The sequence below is a fragment of the Leucoraja erinacea genome, chromosome 2, assembly GCF_028641065.1.
Source record: "Leucoraja erinacea ecotype New England chromosome 2, Leri_hhj_1, whole genome shotgun sequence".
NCBI classification, from domain to species: domain Eukaryota; kingdom Metazoa; phylum Chordata; class Chondrichthyes; order Rajiformes; family Rajidae; genus Leucoraja; species Leucoraja erinaceus.
Window position 1 is genome coordinate 95,830,679 of NC_073378.1, and position 22,052 is coordinate 95,852,730.

The 22,052-nt window shown below is 43.3% G+C and overlaps 1 protein-coding gene across 6 annotated transcripts in view; it reads right to left on the reverse strand.

Annotated features, from left to right (window-relative positions):
* The window catches only part of hdac9b (histone deacetylase 9b), a 542,867-nt gene that overhangs the window by 155,475 nt on the left and 365,340 nt on the right, over positions 1–22,052 (reverse strand). For all 6 annotated transcript variants that reach the window (XM_055661563.1, XM_055661579.1, XM_055661556.1 and 3 more), the window contains 2 exons: positions 12,040–12,163; positions 7,946–8,067 (listed from right to left, as the gene is read on the reverse strand). In XM_055661563.1, the coding sequence (XP_055517538.1) occupies positions 7,946–8,067; positions 12,040–12,163 (246 nt within the window). The remainder of the gene's footprint in view (positions 1–7,945; positions 8,068–12,039; positions 12,164–22,052) is intronic.

The window sequence follows — 22,052 nt, forward strand, 5'->3', positions numbered from 1 at the left end:
ACTCTACGCCAACCATCAATTACCTATACACAATAGTTATATGTTATCCCATTCCCTACACACTTGGGGCAATTTATTGAGGCAAATTAACCTACAAACAATCACATCTTTGGAGTGTGGGAAGAAACTGGAGCTCCCGGAAGAAATCCATGTGGTCACAGGGAGCATGTGTAGAATCTATGCAGACAGCGCCAGTCAGGATCAAACCCAGGACCCTGGCACCATGAGGCAACAACTCTTCCAACTTTTTGATGATGAGAATATATTAACATTTGAAGTTCACATCAAATCACTTTGGTGAGGATCAGGGAAGCATTGATGACATTATCTATCAGTTATCCTTTATTGAATGTTGCATTCAGGTGAACTCTGAATTCCAGACTATTCAAAAATAAAATAAACACAAAGTTGCTTTCTGTTTGCAAATTCCTCTCATTAGTTCATTAGTTCATAGGTCAATATAGTTCATATGTCAATATGAAGTAGGCCATTCGTCCCATCAAGTCTACTCCACCATTCAATTATGGCTGATCTATCTTTCTCTCTCAACCACGTTCACCTGCCTTTTCACCAAAACCCTTGACACTAATCAAGAATCTGTCACTCTTCACTTTAAACATACCCAATGACAGCTTCCACAGCCTTCTGCGGCAATGAATTTCACAGATTCACAATCCTCCAATAAAGAAATTCCTCCTCATCTCCTTTCTAAAGGTACATCCTTTATTGTGAGGCTATGCCCTCTGGTTCGAGACTCTCCACTCGTGGAAATCCTGTCACTTGAACTTAATAATACCAGGTACAAATTGACTCAGCTGCTGAATTTGCAAGTAATTTTAGCTTAAGAATAACCCTTCAAATGAAATTCTCTTCACGTTGTTTCTATCCAGGCTTTCATTATTCAGTAGGTTCAATGAGGCTCTCCCCCATCCTTCTGAACGCCAGTGAGCACATGCCCAGTGCCATCAAAAGCTCATCACACATTAACCAAATAATCTATGGGATCATTCTCGTAAACCTCCTCAGGACCGCCTCCAATGCCAGCACAGTCTTCCTCCGATATGGGGCCCAAAACTGCTCACAATACTCATGGCCTGATCAGCGTCTTATAAATCCTCAGCATTAAATCTCTGTTTTTATATTCTAGTCCTCTCAAAATAAATGCTAATTTGTATTTACCTTCCTTACTACTAATTCAACCTCCCAACCTAACAATGTCCTTCTGCAAAGTCTCTGCTTTCTCTACACTACCTGCCCCTCCATCTATCTTTGTATCATCTGCAAACATGGCTGCAAAGCCTTCATTTCCCTCATCCAAATCATTGATATACAATATGAAGAGTTCCTTATATTGATTCCTTCTATCCAGAGATGTTGCCTGTTCCACTGAGTTACTCCAGCACCTTACCAAAGGTCTTCTGAAAATCCAAGTAAACCACATTCACTGACTCTCTTTTGTCTATCCTGCTATTCACTTCCTCAAAGAATTCCAACAGATTTGTCACGCAAGATCTCTTCATAAAGCCATGCTGACTTTGGCCTATTTTACCATGTGCTTCAACCTCATTCTTTATAGTGGAATCTAAAATCTAATATGATGTCCTTTGCTACACCAGCTTTAACTGGGATCTCTCTGGTTCACCTCTAATAAGAGTAAAGTCTTCAAGGAAGACCGGGAAGGAATGGTAATTCAAAGAATGTTACAGGATATCATTTAGTAATAAATGTGTACAGAGTATCATTTAGTAATAAATACCAACAAGAAAGCTGCATCCAACAGTGCTGCATCCAAATGTTAGCCAGTGACAGACGGTACTGTACAACAATGCTATTTGCTGACAGTTATACTTACGGGTATTGTATGTTATAGTGATTGAACTGAATCTGCCACACTACATCTATAGTACAGTAAGAGATCTAAAACTACCAGGGCCGGCCTTAAGCCGATTGGACCGATTGTTCCCAATTGGACCGCGCGCCTAAGGGGGGCCCCCGCGCTAGTGTAATCCAAACCTCCGCTCTAGGATCTTTGGAGTAATCTACTCTCAGCTCGGGTAGTTACAGATGGAGGGGGGAGAGAGGGGTGGAGAGAGAATAGAGGGGTGGAGGGGGAAGAAAGGGGTAGACGGGGAGGGGGGTGTGAGGGGGAATGGAGAAGGGGAGAGGGGGAGGTCCCTCATGGTCCCAGGGCAGTGCTCCCGCTCCTCCAGTCGCCGTCCTTCACGCACATAGCCCGGCTCCACCCCTCTCTCTCCATTCTCTCCTTCCTCCCTTCTCTCCCTCCTTTCCTTTTCTCCTTCCCTTCCACACACACACACATAACACACAGCCAACTAACATACACACACACATACACACACAACTAAGTTAGGATGGGGTAGAAGCCCAAGGATAGGATGGGACTGAAGCCCAAAATTTAATGCCTGGACTGATTATTCGCCAATAGTTATTGGCTTGCCAGGATCTAGTTAATTAAATTACTTTATTTTCATTTCACATCACTAAAACAAGTGGTATTGTAACTATGTACTTTTCAGAAGTGATCTACATATTTTGTTTGTTACTTGTAGACTTACATGTATGCAATTTTATATTAAAATGTTGCTTAGATCTGTTTGGTCCATTAACTCGCAGGCACTTTTTAAGCGAACATTTTGATTACTTTCCATTCTACCATAGAGATATAAAGTCTATAACAGACTTTATTTGTATTCCTATGATTCTACAGACCTTGGCTGGGAACCTGGGGCTCACCAAAATTGTTCCCAATTGGGCCCCGCACCTCCTAAGGCCGGCCCTGAAAATTACCTATCCATTTTCTGTTCTGTATTAAGTACGCAATTAAGTTTAATAATGAAGTCAAAGCCTGTATCTCAAATCTTCTCTCTGCTGATGAAGGTGGCCATAAGGAACTGCTATGTATTAGCATATCTCATCAGCTGGCCTGCATGTCCATTTTTCATGAAAGAGCACAGACAGTCAATATGAACTATTACTCACCTTTATCCCTTGGGCTGATGTCATCTGTATTGCTATATTTGGCAAAATTGAACATGCATTCTGCCATCCAGTCACCAGTCATAAAGACCAGCAGATATTTATTAATCAATTTCTTCAGAAAGACGTAAAATTCCAAGGTTTTCAAGGCTTTCAGGCTAAGGCCATCTAATCAGCAAGACTGGAAATATTACGTTTAAATTTGTCCTCTGTTCTAAGCACTAAACATGTAATTAAATAATACATGCGTTGATGTCCATTTCAGAAAATTTGTTTTGATGACTTCAGTTTTATAAGCAGAGTTCAATGTCCACATATCGGTATATTAAGGGCATAGTGCAAATAAACATGGGCAAATCTTAAGTCTAAATACCGTGCCCTCCATAATGTTTGGGATAAAGTCCCATCATTTATTTATTTGCCTCTGTACTCCACAATTTGAAATTTGTAATTGAAAAAATATCAGATGTGGTTAAAGTGTACATTGTTTATTTATACATAGTGCCCCATTTCATGGCATCATAATGTTTGGGACACAGCAATGTCATGTAAATGAAAGTAGTCATGTTTATTATTTTGTTGCATATCCTGCTTGAAGTCTGCGATTCATGGACATCACCAGTTGCTGGGTGTCTTCTCTGGTGATGCTCTGCCAGGCTTGTATTCGCACTATATTGCAGCCATATGCTTGTTTTGGGGGCTGGTCCCCTTCAGGATTCTTTTCAGCATATAAAAGTAATGCTAAACTGGGTTTAGATCGGGTGATTGACTTGGCCACTCGAGAATTGACTATTTTTTAGTTTTGAAAAACTCCTTTGTTGCTTTAGCAGTATGTTTGGTATCATTGGCTTGCTGTAGAATGAACCGCCGGCCAATGAGTTTTGAGGCATTTGTTTGAACTTGAGCAGATAGGATGTGTCTATACACTTCAGAATTCATAACGCTACTATCATCAGTAGTTGTATCATCAATGACGATACGCGAGCCAGTACCTTCAGCAGCCATACATGCCCAGGCCATAACACCCCCACCACCGTGTTTCACAGATGAGGTGGTATGCTTTGTATCTTGGGCAGTTCCTTCTCTCCTCCATATGTTGCTCTTGCCATCTCTCTGATATAAGTTAATCTTCATCTCATCTGTCCACAAGACCTTTTTCCAGAACTGTGGTTGCTCTTTTAGGTACTTCTTGGCAAACTATAACCTGGCCATCCTATTTTTGCGGCTAACCAGTGTTTTGCATCTTGTATTTCTGTTCATGACGTCTTCTGCGGACATTGGTCATTGACAAATCCACACCTGACTCCTGAAGAGTGTTTCTGATCTGTCGGACAGATGTTTGGGGATTTTTCTTTATTACCGAGAGAATTCTTCTGTCATGAGCTGTGGAGGTCTTCCTTGGCCTGCCAGTCCCTTTGTGATTAATAAGCTCACCAGTGATCTCTTTCTTTTTAATGATGTTCCAAACAATTGATTTTGGTAAGCCTAAGGTTTGGCTGATGTATCTAACAGTTTTATTCTTGTTTCTCAGTCTCATAATGTATTCTTTGACTTTCATTGACACTTTAACCACATGTGATTTTTTGTATCACAAATCTCAAATTGTGGAGTACAGAGGCAAAAATTAAATTATGGGTCTTTGTCCCAAACATTATGGAAGATGGCGTTGCATGCACAACGCGAGGCTCTGCGTTTCCATAGTTTTTGTAAGTTAGTTTTCTTTTTGTTAATAATTACCTTAGTTTTTGCTCGGAGCACTCGAGCGAAGACTCTGTACGGCCGTCAGGAGCTACTGGAGCTCGGTCGGCTCTGCATGATGAGCCCCAGAAGCGACTTCCAACTGCCGTCGGAGATCGCCAGGACACCGCGGTCAAGCGGGCCAGCTCCCCCGACAGGAAGTGCCCGGAGGCGGTGCAGGGAACGCAAACAAAGATGTGGGACGTGGGGAGGCTATCGGGCTAGGCTAAAGCTAAATCCTCACCAGCCAGCTCTGCCAAGCATTTTCCTCGCAAATGTGTGGTCCCTGGTGAGTAAAATCGATGAACTACGGCTGCGGATCACCACACATAGACGGATCGCCGACTGCAACGCCATGGTCTTCACCGAAACATGGCTCAACGACAACATCCCGGACAACGCCATCGAGCTGGATGGGCGCACTGTCTTGGGCGAACAGCGGAGGACTCCGATAAGACCAAGGGCGGCGGACTGTGCATTTATGTGATCAACTCATGGTGTACGGACGTTGTTAGGATTGGTAGTCACTGCTCTGCTGGCCTGGAATACCTGATGATAAAGTGCAGGCCCTTCTATTTGCCCAGGGAATTTACATCGATTGTTATCACTCCAGTCTATGTCCCCCCGGACGCTAATGCCAGGCTAGCAATGGAAGGGCTGCAAGCTGCTATCAGCAAACAACTAACTGCACACCCAGAGGGGACTTTTATTGTTGCGGGTGATTTTAACCACTCCAACCTTAAAACTGTACTCCCCAGGTTCCATCAGCATGTTTCCTGCCCAACCAGAGGAAACAATATTCTGGACTTAGTATATACTAATATCACTGAAGCCTACAAAGCCCTTCCCCTCCCCCACCTGGGACAGTCTGACCACCTCTCTCTGTTCCTGCTCCCCAAATACACACCTCTGATCAGACGTGTGAAACCAACCGTGAGGACAGTGAAGGTTTGGCCTGAGGGGGCTGTCTCTGTTTTACAGGAACAGTTTCAGCAAACAGACTGGGGTATGTTTGCTACCCAGTCCACCTTTAACTCCCAAGTGGACATTAACTCATACACCTCAATCGTTTTGGACTATATAAAATTCTGCACTGACAACGTCACTACCCACAAGGAGATAAAGACCTTTCCTACTCAGAAGCCGTGGATGAGCAGGGAGGTCAGACTCCTGCTGAAGGCTCGCGATGCCGCTTTTAAATCTGGCGACGCTGAGGGATACAGCTCATCCAGGGCCAATCTGAAAAAGGGAATTAGGAACACTAAACTCAATCACAAACGGCAGATTGAGGAGCATTTCCAAAACAACTCCGACCCCAGGCGCTTGTGGCAAGGAATCAAATCCATTGCCGATTACCATAAAGTTAACACTCCCCCCCCCCCCAGACAACGCCTCCCTTCCTGACGAACTAAACCACTTCTATGCTCGTTTTGACCGGGACAACAAAATTCCAGCCATCAAAGCTGCCCCACCCCCGAACGAACAACCCCTCAGTCTCTCCACCTCTGCTGTACAAGATGCACTGAGCAAGGTGAATGAGCACAAAGCTGCCGGCCCCGATGGCATCCCTGGGCGTGTGCTCAGGGCATGTGCTGGACAAATATCCCCGGTCCTCACTGACATTTTCAATCTGTCACTGGCCCAGGGTGTCGTCACCCCACTTGCCTCAAGACCTCAACCATTGTGCCAGTGCCCAAACAATCAGCTTCAGGGAGTCTCAACGACTTCCGCCCAGTGGCACTCACCCCTGTCATCGCGGACTTGGCATCACCACCTCCCTCTGCAACTGGACACTGGATTTCCTCACCAACAGACCACAGTCTGTTAGGGTCAACAACCTCACCTCCTCCACTATAACACTGAACACTGTGCCACAGGGCTGTGTGCTCAGCCCTCTCCTCTACTCCCTCTTCACCCATGACTGCATCCCTAAGTATGGCTCCAACGCCATGATTAAATTTGCCGACGACACCGCGGTGGTAGGGCTGATCAGTGACAACAATGAGTCAGCCTACAGGGAGGAGGTCCATCACCTGGCAGCCTGGTGTGCCAACAATAACCTTGTCCTCAACTCCAAGAAGACGAAGGAAATTTTTACTTTTTTTGTGTTGTTTTTTTTTGTCTAGTTCAGTTAAACTTTTGGTTATTAGGTGGTGTTATGTGTGTGTGGATGGGGCTGAAACAGGGCTTTCTGTCTCTCCGTTCGGGGGAATGCGACTTTTTTGTCGTATCCCCCTTCTCTTCCCCCGCCTGAGCTGAGGTCCAATGGCGGAGCTGGCGGCCTCCAACCTGCGACCGACCTTGAGGCTCTGGAGGTAGTGGCGGCGTTGTGAAACCAGCCAGGACTTACCTGAAACAGGGCTTTCTGTCTCTCCGTTCGGGGGAATGCGACTTTTTTGTCGTATCCCCCTTCTCTTCCCCCGCCTGAGCTGAGGTCCAATGGCGGAGCTGGCGGCCTCCAACCTGCGACCGACCTTGAGGCTCTGGAGGTAGAACCAGCCAGGACTTACCAACGCGAGTCTGGCCGTCTTCGAGCTGCAGCAACATTCGGGCAGCGGCACGACTCGGCGCTTCGGTGAGGGCAGACGGCGCGGGGCTGAGACACTCCTGTGTGGGCGGCCCGGCTACCGGCTGGAAGGCGCTCCCATGTGGGCGGCCTGGGTCCCAACTGGAAGGCGCTCCCGTGTGGGCGGCCCGGCTCTCGGCTGGAATGCGCTCCCGTGTGGGGTGGAGACTGTGCTCCAGTGGCTGAGGCGGCGTTATGGTGGCGGCGACCTGAAGCCGGGGCTCTGCCGCGGGCCAGTGGACGACATCGTCAGGAGCTCGTAGGTCACAGGCTGGTGCCTGTTTTCCGGAGCTCCCATGGCAACAGCTGCGTCCGCTGGACTGGAGGGCGGCAGCTTCGACCACCTCCGGGCCGCGGAGCTTGAACCGCGGGACTGACTTACCATCGCCCGGTGGGGTATCGCCTCAGCGCAGGGGGAGAAGAGGAGGGAAGAGACAGTAACTCTAAGACTTTTGCCTCCATCACAGTGAGGAGGTGCTTGGTGAACTCACTGTGGTGGATGTTAATTTGTGTTTATTGTGTGTTGTTATTATTACATGTATGGCTGCAGGCAACAACATTTCGTTCAGACCGAAAGGTCTGAATGACAAATAAAGGATTCAATTCAATTCAATTCAATTCAATAAAAACTGATTCTCAACTGACCAGTTTTTCGGAGGGGAAAATCATCCTTTGTGTTCTGAATCCCTGGTAATGGTTGTTTGTAAGATGGAGAAGTTCCACTCTGTGGTGGTGAAGTCTGGTCCAGTGAAGCATGGTGGGCCCCCCTGCCACAGATACAATGAACAGCCCATTAATACAATCACATTAAAGACTATATAACAACATAGCAATACATTCTCACAGATGGTCTATGTCATGCGTAGGAAGAAACTGCAGATGCTGGTTTACACCGCAGATAGATACAAAAAGTTGGAGTAATTCAGTGGGTCTGGCAGCATCTCCGGAGAAAAAGCATAGGTGACGTTTCTGGTCGAGACCCTTTTTCAGACTGAGAGTCAGGGGAGAGGGAAACGAGAGATATGAAAAGGTACAAGGAAACAGATGGATGAAAGGTTTGCAAAAGGACAAATCAAAGCCAGCAATGATGACCTATATCATATTGAGTTAAAGAGTTTATCTGTATCATTTTCACTTGCATCACTATGAAGCAGTAAATTATTATGTCAGACTTATGTCACATTTCCTTTCCAATTATTTCTTGGTGTGGGTTATTTTTGCTCTAACCTTCCCCATTTTTAAAATTCCAGTTGCATCAAATTGGTTGCAATCTAACTAAGAGATGATTGCAACCTTTTTACAATCTTATAAAATTGAACTCAATTTATCTATTCAACCTGAAAACAATTTTCTATTCAATCATGACCTTTTCTCAAAGGTCTCCCGCTCAAAAACTATGACTGCTTTAATGTTGGCTCAGCATCATACAGAAGATTCTCAGTACACCCTGTGTCAGCCCTGGTGCCAACTAAAATGAAGTAATTTATATCAATCCTGTTTCATTGCCGTTTATCCATATGGTTTCATGTGGGGGGTTTTTTCCAAACCAATTGATCCAAACTCCTTTTAGAACTCCACAGTTGGCATAGTTTTGCTTTGACAGGCTCACCACTAGAAGCCAGTCTGAATGATAGACTTAACTTCCAGTCCAACAGGAAAGATTGCAGAAGAGACTGCAGCCACATCTAATGTGCATGCAGTTCCACGTAAGAGATTCAGAGTTGGGTCTAATTCCTGAGCCAAGGGACGAGAGTCGGAGATACAGCATGACCTGGAAGAGAAGGTCTAACAGGGTTAGAGTTACGCGGTAGCCTTGAGAACTGTCAGGAAGCACTTGCCTTGTCCACACCTTGTATCTACACTCTGCTTTCTGGAAGCCTGGGAAACACAGGGAACTAAGGTTAGCCCCCTACATCTGGTTACATTTATAAATAGGAAGTCAACACCTAGGCTCTGCTATTAAATGGGTTTATAGTGGATGGGATGGAGGCAAATTGGGGTCTATAATACTCCTTACGCCTATAATACGCCTGTAATTAACATTCCACCTGATTTTAACATTTCCTCATTTTAGGATTAAAGTTCAGTTCACCATAGTACAGTGAACCACATCAATTAAAAAAAACCCACTGAAAGTAAGATACTAGATTAATTATCCAAAGTGGGAACTGGAAGTATGCAAATGGCTATGATGCCACTGACTGAACTCCAAAATTAACCATGTGTGTAGGAAGGCACAGCAGATGCTCGTTTACACTAAAGATGGATACAAATGCTGGAGTAACTCAGCAGGTCAGGCAGCATCTCTGAAGAAAAGAAGTAGGTGACGCTTTGAGTCTGAAGAGGGTTCTGACCAAAAGCATCACCTATTCCTTTTTGTCAGAGGCGTTGCCTGACACGCTGAGTTACTCCAGCATTTTGTGTCTATTCAAAATTATCCAACACATGAATAATAAATAGAACACTTTGAAATGTCCGAAGACGTGGTCTGGCACCAAGTACAGTAAATCTAGTTCCTTTTCACAATGTACCAATTTTGGCAGACAGTGGTTAGGAGAAGGGGTGGTTCTGGTAATTGAAACAAAGATTTAGCAGGGTAGTTATCAGGTGTATCAAACTGTAATGGTGATAATCTGGACAAATTACAATTACGAGGGATCAAAAAGTTCAGTGTGATAATAATTGTGTCTGGAGGAAACATTAAGATGTGCAGTAAATGCATTTACTGAACAGATCAGGTTTTTCTAGGCTACTTTAACCTGTTGGGTTTGCTAAAACCTAGAAAACCTAGTTGTCATGAAGAAATATTATTTACAAAAATAATAATATTGTTTTAAAAGGCTCTCATCGGACTTCCGACAAGCTTCAGGTAAAATAGCATCAATGGATTTGTTGGAGATGGGTCAGTGTTAGATGTAAAATTTTATCATTTTAATTCATCTTTGAAGTTATGTAGGTATGTTACAAAACTTACCTTTAGCGGTGCTGCATTTCTGCCACTGGCCGTGTGCGCGACTTTAGCACCTTTGTGGGGGGGGGGGGGGTTTAGCACCTTTGTGGGGGGTTACTCCACTTCTAACGCCGTTAACGCCGACAATGGGACAGATCTCCCGTACAGGACAAAACATAAGGTAAGTCGTTTATTATAAATATAAACTTGCTTCTTAGGATTACTTTAATCAAAATTTCATCAACGAAAATGTGACTATGTAAATATACGAACCGGCAGTGTTTTTCCTGCTGATATGGGGTTTAAATTCACCGCAACGTTCCAATCAATCGCGTTCCACAAAAACCCACTCGCAAGATGATTAAAATGGCCATACAATTTACGGGAATTAAACACTAAATTCCTTCCATTTGGCCTATAAATTCATGACAATGAGATTTTAAAATCATGTTATATTGTGAATTCTTGTGTGAATGTTATTTGGACACTTAGGCTATTTAAAAATCTTAACCTTTTTAGAAATGGATAGGTGTTTAGATCTAGTAATTGAATTTTGTAATTAGCTACAATTAGGTAACTAACTAATTATATGCTTTAATTTACGGTCATCCAAATAAGATTGTTTCATATTTGTTTCAGAATGCTTCAATCTACAATAACTGAAAATTTCATTCAGTTCTCTTAATTTTTAAGAAAGTTATGGGCTTTTGACTGTTCTCGATCATAGCTTTTGAGTTAAGTCAATGGAAAAGCAATAGGGAACAAGATGCTAATTTCAGAGTATGTAAATGGCCATAACGTTTTTAATACTGAAGATATGAAAGTGAATTAGGTGTCATATTAAACTTTTTTTTATGCTTTATTGATGGGATAAATTGCAGACTTGATTTTTAAAATCTCAAAATTTTGTAACATTGCAAAGTTATGTCACTGAGAAAAAAAGATTGAGAGCAAAAATCACAAAAAAAGACAAATAGATGAAGAACAAAAAGACAGGGATAAACCATATCCATATAAAAGGATTAGAAAATAAAAATAATTATGGATTGAACAATACATGTTTCTTTGTCCTCCAAACAGGTAGACCTACTTGATAAATAATATGTCCCACTGAAAGGATGTGTACAATGAGAAAATACAGTCATCTTGAGGAATTATGTGTGCTGCTGTGATTTTGATTTTTAATCCCTGTGAAGTAGCAAAGAAGCAGATTCTGAAGTCACATTTTAAGGAAATCGTGAAAGGGAGAAAACTGCATGGCTATGTGTTATGCACAGGCGTGGGGGTCAGTTGCATATATTTGCTTGGATATATTCTGCGCTCTCACCCCCAGAGAGTGGTTCAGGGTAACATTCCTCACTCAAGCATTAAGTACAGAAGATTAATTTATTTCATATCAATTTTGATTTCAGTGAAAAATTACTACCCCATTTACCTGCAGAGTACGTCAATGCAGTTATACATAAGTGAACATTTTGTAACATCCTGAGAGATGTGACAACTCAGTTTTGGTACAACCTGTCTTGTTAATGGATGGTGTAAATGATTCTGCTATGTAATTGATTTTTATCCTTCACTTAATTAAAATAACTTCTTGACTCTCACCTGATTAATCAGTCTAATGGGACAATTGTCAAGTTTATTCCAACTGGAACATAAAATAAAATTAGGAAAATTACGAGTGAAGTATGTGGAAGCATTCCTGCGATTTGTTCTAAAAAAATCATCCCTTTATGAAACAATGACTTTTGCCGCAAAATGCAATTGATCTTTGCTGGATAATACATACATGTACCAGAGCTTGGGATGCTGAGGGAGAGAATGGCTCTGACCACCTGGTGGAGATTCTTTGGCTGACTTGCTCAGCAGGAATTCCTGAAGCTTCTGTTTCACCTCAGTACTGGCCACTGCACCTGAAGAGAGACCTCACTTAGATTTCTTGTTCCAAACTATTAAGCACATTTTAAAAATATGATCTTGAGCAAAGGTCGCATTTAATTGTGGATGACAACACAATATAGTCACTGAGCTCTCATAAAAGAAATACTAAATATTAACTGGGCTCATCATTTGTAAAACCTGTCGCGTTCTGTGATAAAGTGGACCATTTAAAGTCAATTAGGAAGAAAGTTGCAAGAGTTAGCAGATATAATACTTGGGAAAGATATTGCAAAAGAATACTGCAAAAGATTGAACACCTTCCACTGGTCTAGGTAGACACACAGAAGTGCAAATGCAGGTTTGCAAAAAAAAAGGCACAAAGTGCACATTACTTCAGAACTTTGTGTCATTTTTCTCCCACTGGTCTATGCAGTTTACAGCATGGCCTCTGGTGCAGTCTTCCACTGGGAATCAAGCTCCCAGCAGTTCAGCATGGCAGAACATGGCATTTGGACTTGACCCAGCACAGAGAGCCAGCTGCACTCACAGAGTGACTATGACAGCGGCAAGGCCTGTACCGGTCTCTACAGCTGTTGAAGCAGTCAGTCTTAATGCCTTAATGGCTTTGGCATTCGCAAACATTTAGTAACACTTAGGACCTATTAAAAATGTACTATAAAAGTGTTAAAAAATTTAAACATATTTTATTTAACATTTAACATATTCATGAACTAAAAAGTATTGAAAAAATAATAGGCCAGATGATATTTGATTGGAGCTGCCTCCCACAGTCACTCTCCACCCGCAGTGTCAATACAGTCGCGAACAACCTCCAGACTTGGCCTCCTCATGAGGAAGAGTGGAATGGCAGCAGCGGTGAAGCATCCTCAGGTCCTGTTTTCAACACCATCCTGACAACCTTTGATGGCTCATGCTATCAAACTCCTGCTTTGCTGCTTTTTCATATGTCTCTAATTAGCATGAACATTTAATAAAGCTGTTGGAGTTGATTTAAATCATTTGAAAACATTAAACAAAATCTCAAATTTCAACAAAGTTAAAGTAATACATTCAATTAAAATCATATTAAACAACTGTTAGTTGATTAAAAACAGAAATATGCAATGAAAATAAGCCAAATTCTTAACCATACTTTCAAAGAAGGTCAGCAAACAAATGAATAGGAAGAACCCAGAACTCAATGATGAGTCCAGGTTTGAAATGTACCACTTCTGATCCTGAGTGTATGGTAGAATCCTGTGCTGCAATGTACAGGTGCAGAGTTCTGGAACACTTTGGATTGAGACACTTTCACCCTGTGATTGTGTGGGTTTTCTCTGGGTGCACCAGTTTCCTCCCACATTCCAAAGTCGTGCAGGTTTGTAGGTTAATTGGCTTCTGTAAATTGCCTCATGTATAGGATGCAAAACTGGGATAACATACAGTCAAACTAGTGTACATGTGATCATTAGTTGGCACAGACTCACTGGGCTGATTGGCTTGTTTCTACACTATCTCTAAACTAAATGTGCTGCATGTATTGGATGTGATATCCAAATCACATTGGATGTGGCATCCAATCCACACTTTGGATTACATACACTGGATTGCATAGGCAACCACCCATCTGCTATGGAACCGCCATCTAGCTGTGAAACGTCCCAGGAAATGACTGGTACAGAAATATGATCAGGCAAGGAAAGTGAGGGGCGCTGACATTTACATTACATTTACATTACAGTATGGTCACCTTTCCCAGCCTGATCCTCATAGTACACTGGTTTCTAACTTCGGTTCAGCCCAAGCTGAGGAGCTGAGTTTCAAATGGGAAATCTCAAATCATCTTCAGTCCGCTTGTGTGGCCAGCTGTCCACTTAACATTTCTGATCCGGTTATCGGGTTATAAGCTTAATTCCAGAAATCTGACTAATCACAAAACTTATATGGCAAGAACCATTATGTACAGTAGTGGGGAGTGGGGGGGGGGGGGGGGGGCACACAAAGAGGCTCACCTAATACATTCATCTTTGAGTGTACCAATGGGTGCAGCTACATCGTTTTGGTGATAAATGGATAGTGGGATGACTGCCAAGAACTAGGATGTAAATCAGTTTTTCTGGTAGCTGCATAAACAACCTGGGCGCTGCCATGAGGTGGTAGAAGAGTGAGGAGAACCAGATACAGGAATAATTCAAAAGTCGAGTCTTTAATTATCATGCGTACCGGCAACATCACAAAGACATTCTTACTTGCTGCAGCTTAATAGGCCCCTTATCACAATAGCACACACATAGAAAACATAGAAACATAGAAAATAGGTGCAGGAGGAGGCCATTTGGCCCTTCGAGCCAACACCGCCATTCATTGTGATCATGGCTGATCATCCACGATCAGTGACCCATGCCTGCCTTCTCCCGATATCCCTTGATTCTGCTAGCCCCTAGAGCTCTATCTTACTCTCTTTTAAATGCATCCAGTGATTTGACCTCTACTGCCTTCTGTGGCAGAGAATTCCACAAATTCACAACTCTCATCTAAGTTTTCTCTCATCTATAAATATAATCAATAATATAATAAATTAACAATAGGTAACCATTTAGTGCAAAACTGGTCCATAATGCAATAAACAATACAGCTTATAAAAGATAATAGCTGCTGAGATAGTGTTTAGCGCTGCGCAGTGTTCAAGAGCCTGATGATTGCTGAGAATAATCTGTTTTTGAACCTGGTGGTCACAGTTTTCAGGCTCCTGCACCTTCGTCCTGATGGCAACAGCAAAATGAGTGTGTGGCCAGGGTTAATGATATAGGCTGCTGTTTTGTGGTGGTGTCCCATATATATCCCTTCAATGGTGGGGAGGTCACTACCTATGACAAACTGGGCAATGTCTACCTTTCATGCAGCTTCCTCTGTTCCTGGCTTTTCAAATTACAGAACCAGTCCCTGCCGTAGCCAGTCAGTATGCTCTCTGCCATGCACCTGAAGACGTTTGACAGAATATTCGGTGACACACGGCAGTAGAGACATTGATGAGCTTCTTTGAAATTGCATCAATGTGCTGGGCCAAGGAGTGATCTTCAGAGATGGGTATAGCAAGGACATTTATAGACACATAGAAAATAGGTGCAGGGGTAGGCCATTCGGCCTTTCGAGCCAGCACCGCCACTCAATGTGATCATGGCAGATAATCCACAATCAGGGCCCACTTCCTGCCTTCTCCACATATCCCTTGATTTTGACAGCCCTAAGAGCTCTAACTCTCTTTTGAATGCATCCACTGAATCGGCCTCCACTGCCTTCTGAGGCAGAAAATTCCACAAATTCACAACTCTGTGGGTGAAACCGTTTTTCCCCATCTCAGATCTAAATGGCCTACCCCTTATTCTTAAACGGTTGCCACTGGTTCTGGACTGCCCCAACATCAGAAACATGTTCCCTGCATCTTGAGTGCCCAATCCCTTAATAATTTTATATGTTTCTATAAGATTCCCTCTCATCCTTCTAAACTCCAGTGATATTTAGATGCTAACAGGCTTCATCACTGCCCCCGCATCAGTGAAGATAGATTCAGTGACCCCTGCTTTCCCTTCCTGAACTCAACAATCCGCTCTATAAGGGTCTGTCCCACACCGCGAGTTCAGAAAACTGTCTTCGACCTACAAGCTCGAGGGCACTCGCCTGAAAAACCTCGAGCTGGATCGGCCGTCAGCGACGAAACCATGAGCTGGATCGTCCGACCGCACACACACCCTAACACATCGCAAAGGCAGGGGCCAGGGAAAGCGGGGGAGCGATGTCTGAAATTCACACCCACTATGAACAAGAAGGTAAAAGACAGATGCACAGTGTACGGTAAGTCCTTTAGAGAGTGCGGAGGGGGGGAGAGAGAAGGGGAGAGAAAAGTGGAGAGAGGGGGAGAGAAGGGGAGAGAAGGGGAGAGAAGGGGAGAGAAGGGGAGAGAAGGTTGCGAGATGGGGGTGGGAGAAGGAGTGGAGACACTTTTAAGAAGCCAGACAACTTATAATAAAGTTTAGCGGGCATTTAACCTACCGGTCGGTTTTCCTTCGTCCTGAAAACTCCAATGAGCCAATTAAAATGCCCGGTCAGTGAAGAAGATTGCCTACGGCTGCCCTCAACTGCCTGTAACTAAATAGCAACCCCACTCCACTGCACTACGAGTTCAAAAGAACCATGTCGACCAATTTTTACTCGCGGAAAAATTTTCAACATGCTGAAACATTTTCCTGGACCAAACTGAGGCCTGGAGTATGCGGGAACTTCACTCGAGCATGACGGAGCATTCCAGTCACCTCACAGGGCCTCCTAGGACCACGTGTCGACCATGCTGCGAATTTGAGTGAAGGGCAAACTCTTCTAAACTCGCAGATTAGGTCGCCGTGGTGGGACAGCCCCTTTAGTCTTGGAATCACAGCGGGATGGTTTTTCATTTAAATATTTTAATGAGCTTGCTTGCTCCAAGTTTTATTTTTAATTTAATTTAGACTTTGACCAGCTGTATTTTCTTGGATCTTGGGAAACCTCCCAGTTTAAGAAGGTGTGGAATGCATTGTGAAAGTAACAAGTTCTTTAACAGCACCATTTAAGAGCCAAGAGGATCAAGTATATTTCCCCAGTGTTTTCCCTCCTGATCGCAATCACAACACACATGATCAAATGGAACCCCTTTCACAATTACCACATGGAATCAAAATTTCAATGTGTTTTCCCAACAAGAATACCATTCTTTCCTCAATTACCCCTATCCAAGGCCAACTCTCAAATCTGCTCTAAAACTTACTGGAACATTGTATTTGGTGGATTCTTTATTGAATACTTTTTCCTGAATAAGTCTGAGGAAAGGTCCTGACCCAAAACGTCACCTTTCCATGTTCTCTAGGGTTGCTGCCTGACCCACTGAGTAACTCCAGCATTTTATGACTTTCCTTGATAAACCAGCATCTGCCGTTCCTTGGTACACAAAAATGCTGGAGAAACTCAGTGGGTGCAGCAGCATCTATGGAGTGAAGGAGATAGGCAACGTTTCAGGCCGAAACCCTTCTTCAGCCATTGTTCCTCCTTTTCCCACTTGTTGGCTGTCGAACAAGTTCTCCAGCAGGACATCAATCATTATTTAAATAAGGAAACTCTCTGAGCTTTAGCAGGATTTCTTGTTGCCGAGGCCTTGGAGATTTACAGCCAATTCATTTACAGCCAATTCTCTTTGATCGACCTGCTGGAATTGTGAGGGTTTTGGAGTTGGAACATCGGACTTGTTGATAGGTGCAGAAAGAGAAAGAAATTGACAGCAGGAATCCCAACTCTGCCTGCTTCTCATTATAAAATGAACATTTTGACAGTTATAAGAAACAATTGATGGTCAGAGCAAATGTAAATAATGTGCTGATATTTTCATTATGTTAACTCCTCATTTTGACACATATGTGTATTTTTAAGCAGTGGTTGCTGGTTGCAACTCCAGTTCATGGCAAGACAACAACATTTCTAGTTCTACCCCAGTTCTCCTTGAAACATGTTCCTTTCCTCTGTCTCCTTGCTTGGGTGGTGTTTCCCAGCTGTTAACAGCATTCGTGTGTGCGAGCCAAATTGTTTTTTTTCACATGCGAATGAGGGATAGATGTTGGCAGGATATGTGGTTTGTTGGAGAATTCATAGCCAAGTCCATTGCTGCTCTTACCTGACCCACATTTGTTTACATTATGGAATGAATCAACATAATTATGGACAGAATGAGAACTGATATGCCCTTTAAAGGAACCGTGACAAGCTGACGACCAGGAAGGGCATCATGGTGTTTCCAAAAGGACAACTGAAGCTAACTGCGGGGCCCCCAACACCATTCCAGATGAAATCAGCTGGCATAACAGTGTGGTGAGCAGAATGTCAATATCCATACACCATGCAATTGTTGTGATCCTTGAAACCAACTATCATTCAAATAACTAGGCAATTAAAGGGTTGTTCACATGAATCAGTTTGGAAATAAACCGCAGCACATTTACTGTCAAGCGGTATAAGTAGAGTATGTCCAATTGTTCTTGACAACATAACTAGGGAAAGTTACGGTGCCCTTTATATATGGGATTAAACACATCAGGAATCATCATGCTGGGTGGAGCTACTAATTGGTAAAATGTTGTTACACTCCAGGAAAAAAAAACTTCACATGTCTTTGATTTTATTACCATCACACGGCATATAAATCCATTCACTATTTGTGCTTTCCCCACAAATGGGGTTCCTGGGACATTCTAAAAATGCCAAATCTGTTACTAATTTAACAACAATGCCTTAACCAAACAGAAACATCCTTTAAATGAATCAGAAGCTAATTGCTGTTAGGAATGAGTGAAACAAACACCAAATTAAACTGCGTTGAAGAAATAGGTGAGTATTCTATTGGGATCTATGCAGTGACCCCTTTCAATAAAATGAAAACTTTAAAGAATTGCATTGTCCCCTAAAGGCAAGCTTCACTCTGATTTAATCGTTTATTCCGTCTCCTTTTTTGTGTTACGTAGATCAGTACTTTTAAAGTTCAGCAGCAAAAACCACAGCAGTTGCGACTAAAAGATTTTACTGTTGTCACAGTTATTTACAAATGCATTTGCTGATGTCAGACACTGACCTTTTTCCACTGAGTACTAGCTGAAAATATGTTCCATGATTGGGCATTTGGAACCATTTTATAGTTAAATTGTTTCCTGGCAGCATCTGTTTATATAACAGAATCACCATGTGACGTCTAACAATGGACTGCAGTTTACTCCATGTTGTGCAACTATTGATATTTGCCCATTCTCTACAGTCTATGGCATTTGGTGCTCTTGATGTGTCCTCCTCTACAATAGTGAGACCAAATGTAGACTGTGCTACCACTTCTCTGAATCCTTGCACTGTCCGCCAGGGCCAGATGGCGTTCTCAGTTGCAAGCCACTTCAATTCCCCTTCCTATTCCCACTCTGATCATCTGTCCTCATCCTTCTCATTTGCCAGGTTGAGGCCACGTGCAAATTGGAAGAACATCACCTCAAATTCTGTTTGGAAAGACAGCAACCCAATGGCATGAACATTGAATTATAGTATTTCGGGTTAACCCCACTCAGCCAGCATTGTTTTTCTCTTTCTGATGTACGCACACCGTTGTCTACATAACCACTGCAAATCTTTTTGTTGTCTTTCCGCTGACTGGTTGGCATGCATCAAAGGTTTTTCATTGTACCTCGATATGTAAATTGTACATTAACTTTCTTCATTTTCTCTTCCATAATGAAGGTAAATATACACTTTTCATCTTTTTACAATGGCCTAAAATTTAGTTGAGTTTAGTTTGGAGATACAGCGCAGAAACAGGCCCTTCGGCCCACCGAGTCCGCACCGACCAGCAATCCTCACACATTGAATTGAATTGAATTGAATCCCTTTATTGTCATTCAGACCTTACGGTCTGAACAAAATTTCATGCCTGCAGTCATACATACAATCATACAATAATAACCAACACTAAACACAAATTAACACCACCACAGTGAATCCTCCAAGCACCTCCTCACTGTGGTGGAGGCAAAAATCTTAGGGCTGCAGTCTCTTCCCTCCTCTTCTCCCTCTGCGCTGAGGAGATACCCCACCGGGCGATGGTACAAACAGTCCCGCGGCTCACCGAACCCCGCAACGGGCCGGCTCAAACACCGCGGCCCGGGGTGGTCGAAGCTGCCACCCTCCAGTCCAGCAGACGCAGCCGCCGGCCAGCGGCTGAACCCCGGATTCAGGTCACCGCCGCCAGAACGCCGTCCCAGCCACCGGAGCACCGTTCCAGCCCCGAGCCGGATCGCCCTCACGTGAGTGCCGTTCCTCCCTCGAGCTGGGCTGGGCCACTCCGACGGGAGCGCCATACCTCCCTTGAGCTGGGCCGCTCCGACGGGAGCGCCATTCCTCCCTCGAGCCGGGCCGCCCTCACGGGAGCGTCACAGCCCCTCACTGGGGCACAGTTCCAGCCCCGAGCCGGGCCGCCTTCACGGGAGCGAGCTCAGTCCTGACTGGCTCTGCCTCCGGAGTTTCGAGGCCGCCAACTCCGCCATTAGGCCTCAGCGCAGACTGAGGCAGAGAAGGGGGATACGACAAAAGTCGTATTCCCCCGAGAGAGAGAGACAGCAAGCCCCGTTTCAACCCCCCCCCCCCCCCCCCCCACATAAACACAACTTAAAAACAAAAACTAACTAGACAAACCGAAAAAAAAACAACATAAAAAAGTAAAGACAAACGGACTGCAGGCGAGCCGCAGCCGTTTACCAGCGCCGCCACTTCCACTTAACACTATCTACACACACGAAGGATAATTTACATTTATACTAAGCCAATTAACCTACAAACCTGTACGTCTTTGGAGTGTTGGAGGAAACCAAAGATCTTGGAGAAAACACATGCAGGTCAAAGGGAGAACATACAAACTCCGTAGAGACAAGCACCCATAGTCAGGATCGATCCTGGGACATGGGGCTCTGGCGTTGTAAGGCAGCAACTCTACCGCTGCGCCACGGAGCTTCCCCTATTTTGTTTCTTCATTATTTTTATAACTCTGTCTTTTCGTAACTTCACAGTCACCGCACAACATCAATGCATTAAAATGGCAATGACAGGACATCGCTCATGCTCGTCATAACAAATGACACATTAATGCATCATCCACGAGTTCCAAACCAAACAGGTAATAGTCTCAGTGGAAACTTCACAATTTCCTTGCAGTATCTAGATTTTTATGACAGCTGATAAAACATGAAGGCCACATGTTGATACCAATATCTTAGAACTCTGCTCTTAGTTTTAGGTGAAAGAGAAAAACAATAATAGCTATGGAAGTCTACTCTCCACATGAGGTACAAGATTGAGTGTCAGCTAACTTATAAGGTAAAAATTATTGCTGCTATTAATATGCTCAAGATATTTTCTTTGTCTGTCCCATAGTGGAGGGCAATGATGAGTCAAATAATTATTGATGATAATATTACCGTAAATTAATTTAGCATGGAGGTATTCAAATAGTTGTATTTCCTGTTTGTGAAATAACTTAGCAATGGTGGAATGGCCTAACATAAAACATTTAGTGAAGGAATGTCCTTGCAATTTTCCTGATCAACTGGTGAAACAGATGGAAGGCCAGTGAAAACTCTGAGTAAACTGCAAAAATCACCCAGTTTGCCCCCAAAATTCTACTTGGAAAGTTTTCAGGAAATCATTATATGGAGGTCAAGAGTAGGAAAGTTGGCTATTCTTCCTCCTCCCTAGCCCAAAGCTGTTAAGAATGACTTTAAAGGTAAAGTCTGGATCTCCTTATTATTTGAGATAATGTACGACTTGCCAATTGAGTTGGCAAATATTATTGTTGGCGAATTTACCTCCATGAGCATGTTCCTAACAAATCTCAATATTGATTAAAACATTTAGAGGAATAGGAAACCGAGTAATTAAAATAAAAGTTGTTCTTCTGTCTCAAAAATTCTTACTTCAACAAAAAGAAAATAGACAGATGACACAGTAGTGGAGTTGTCGGGACGACAGATGGGACAATGGGCTAAGTGTTTGGCTGGCGACCGGAAGGTAGCCGGTTCAAATCCTGCTTGGAGTGCATACTGTCGTTGTGTTCTTGGGGCAAGACACTTCACCCACCTTTGCCTGTGTGTAAATGTAATGTAATTATGTGAAGCACTTTGGGGTCAATGCAAGTTGACTAAAAATGTGCTATATAAATAGGATTATTATTATTATTATTATTATTATTATTATTATTATTATTATTATTATTATTGTTGCCTCACAACACCAAGGACTCAGGTTTGACCCTGACCATTGGTGCTGATCCATGTGGAGTTTGCACGTTCCCCTTGTTATTGCACACGTTTCTTCCGG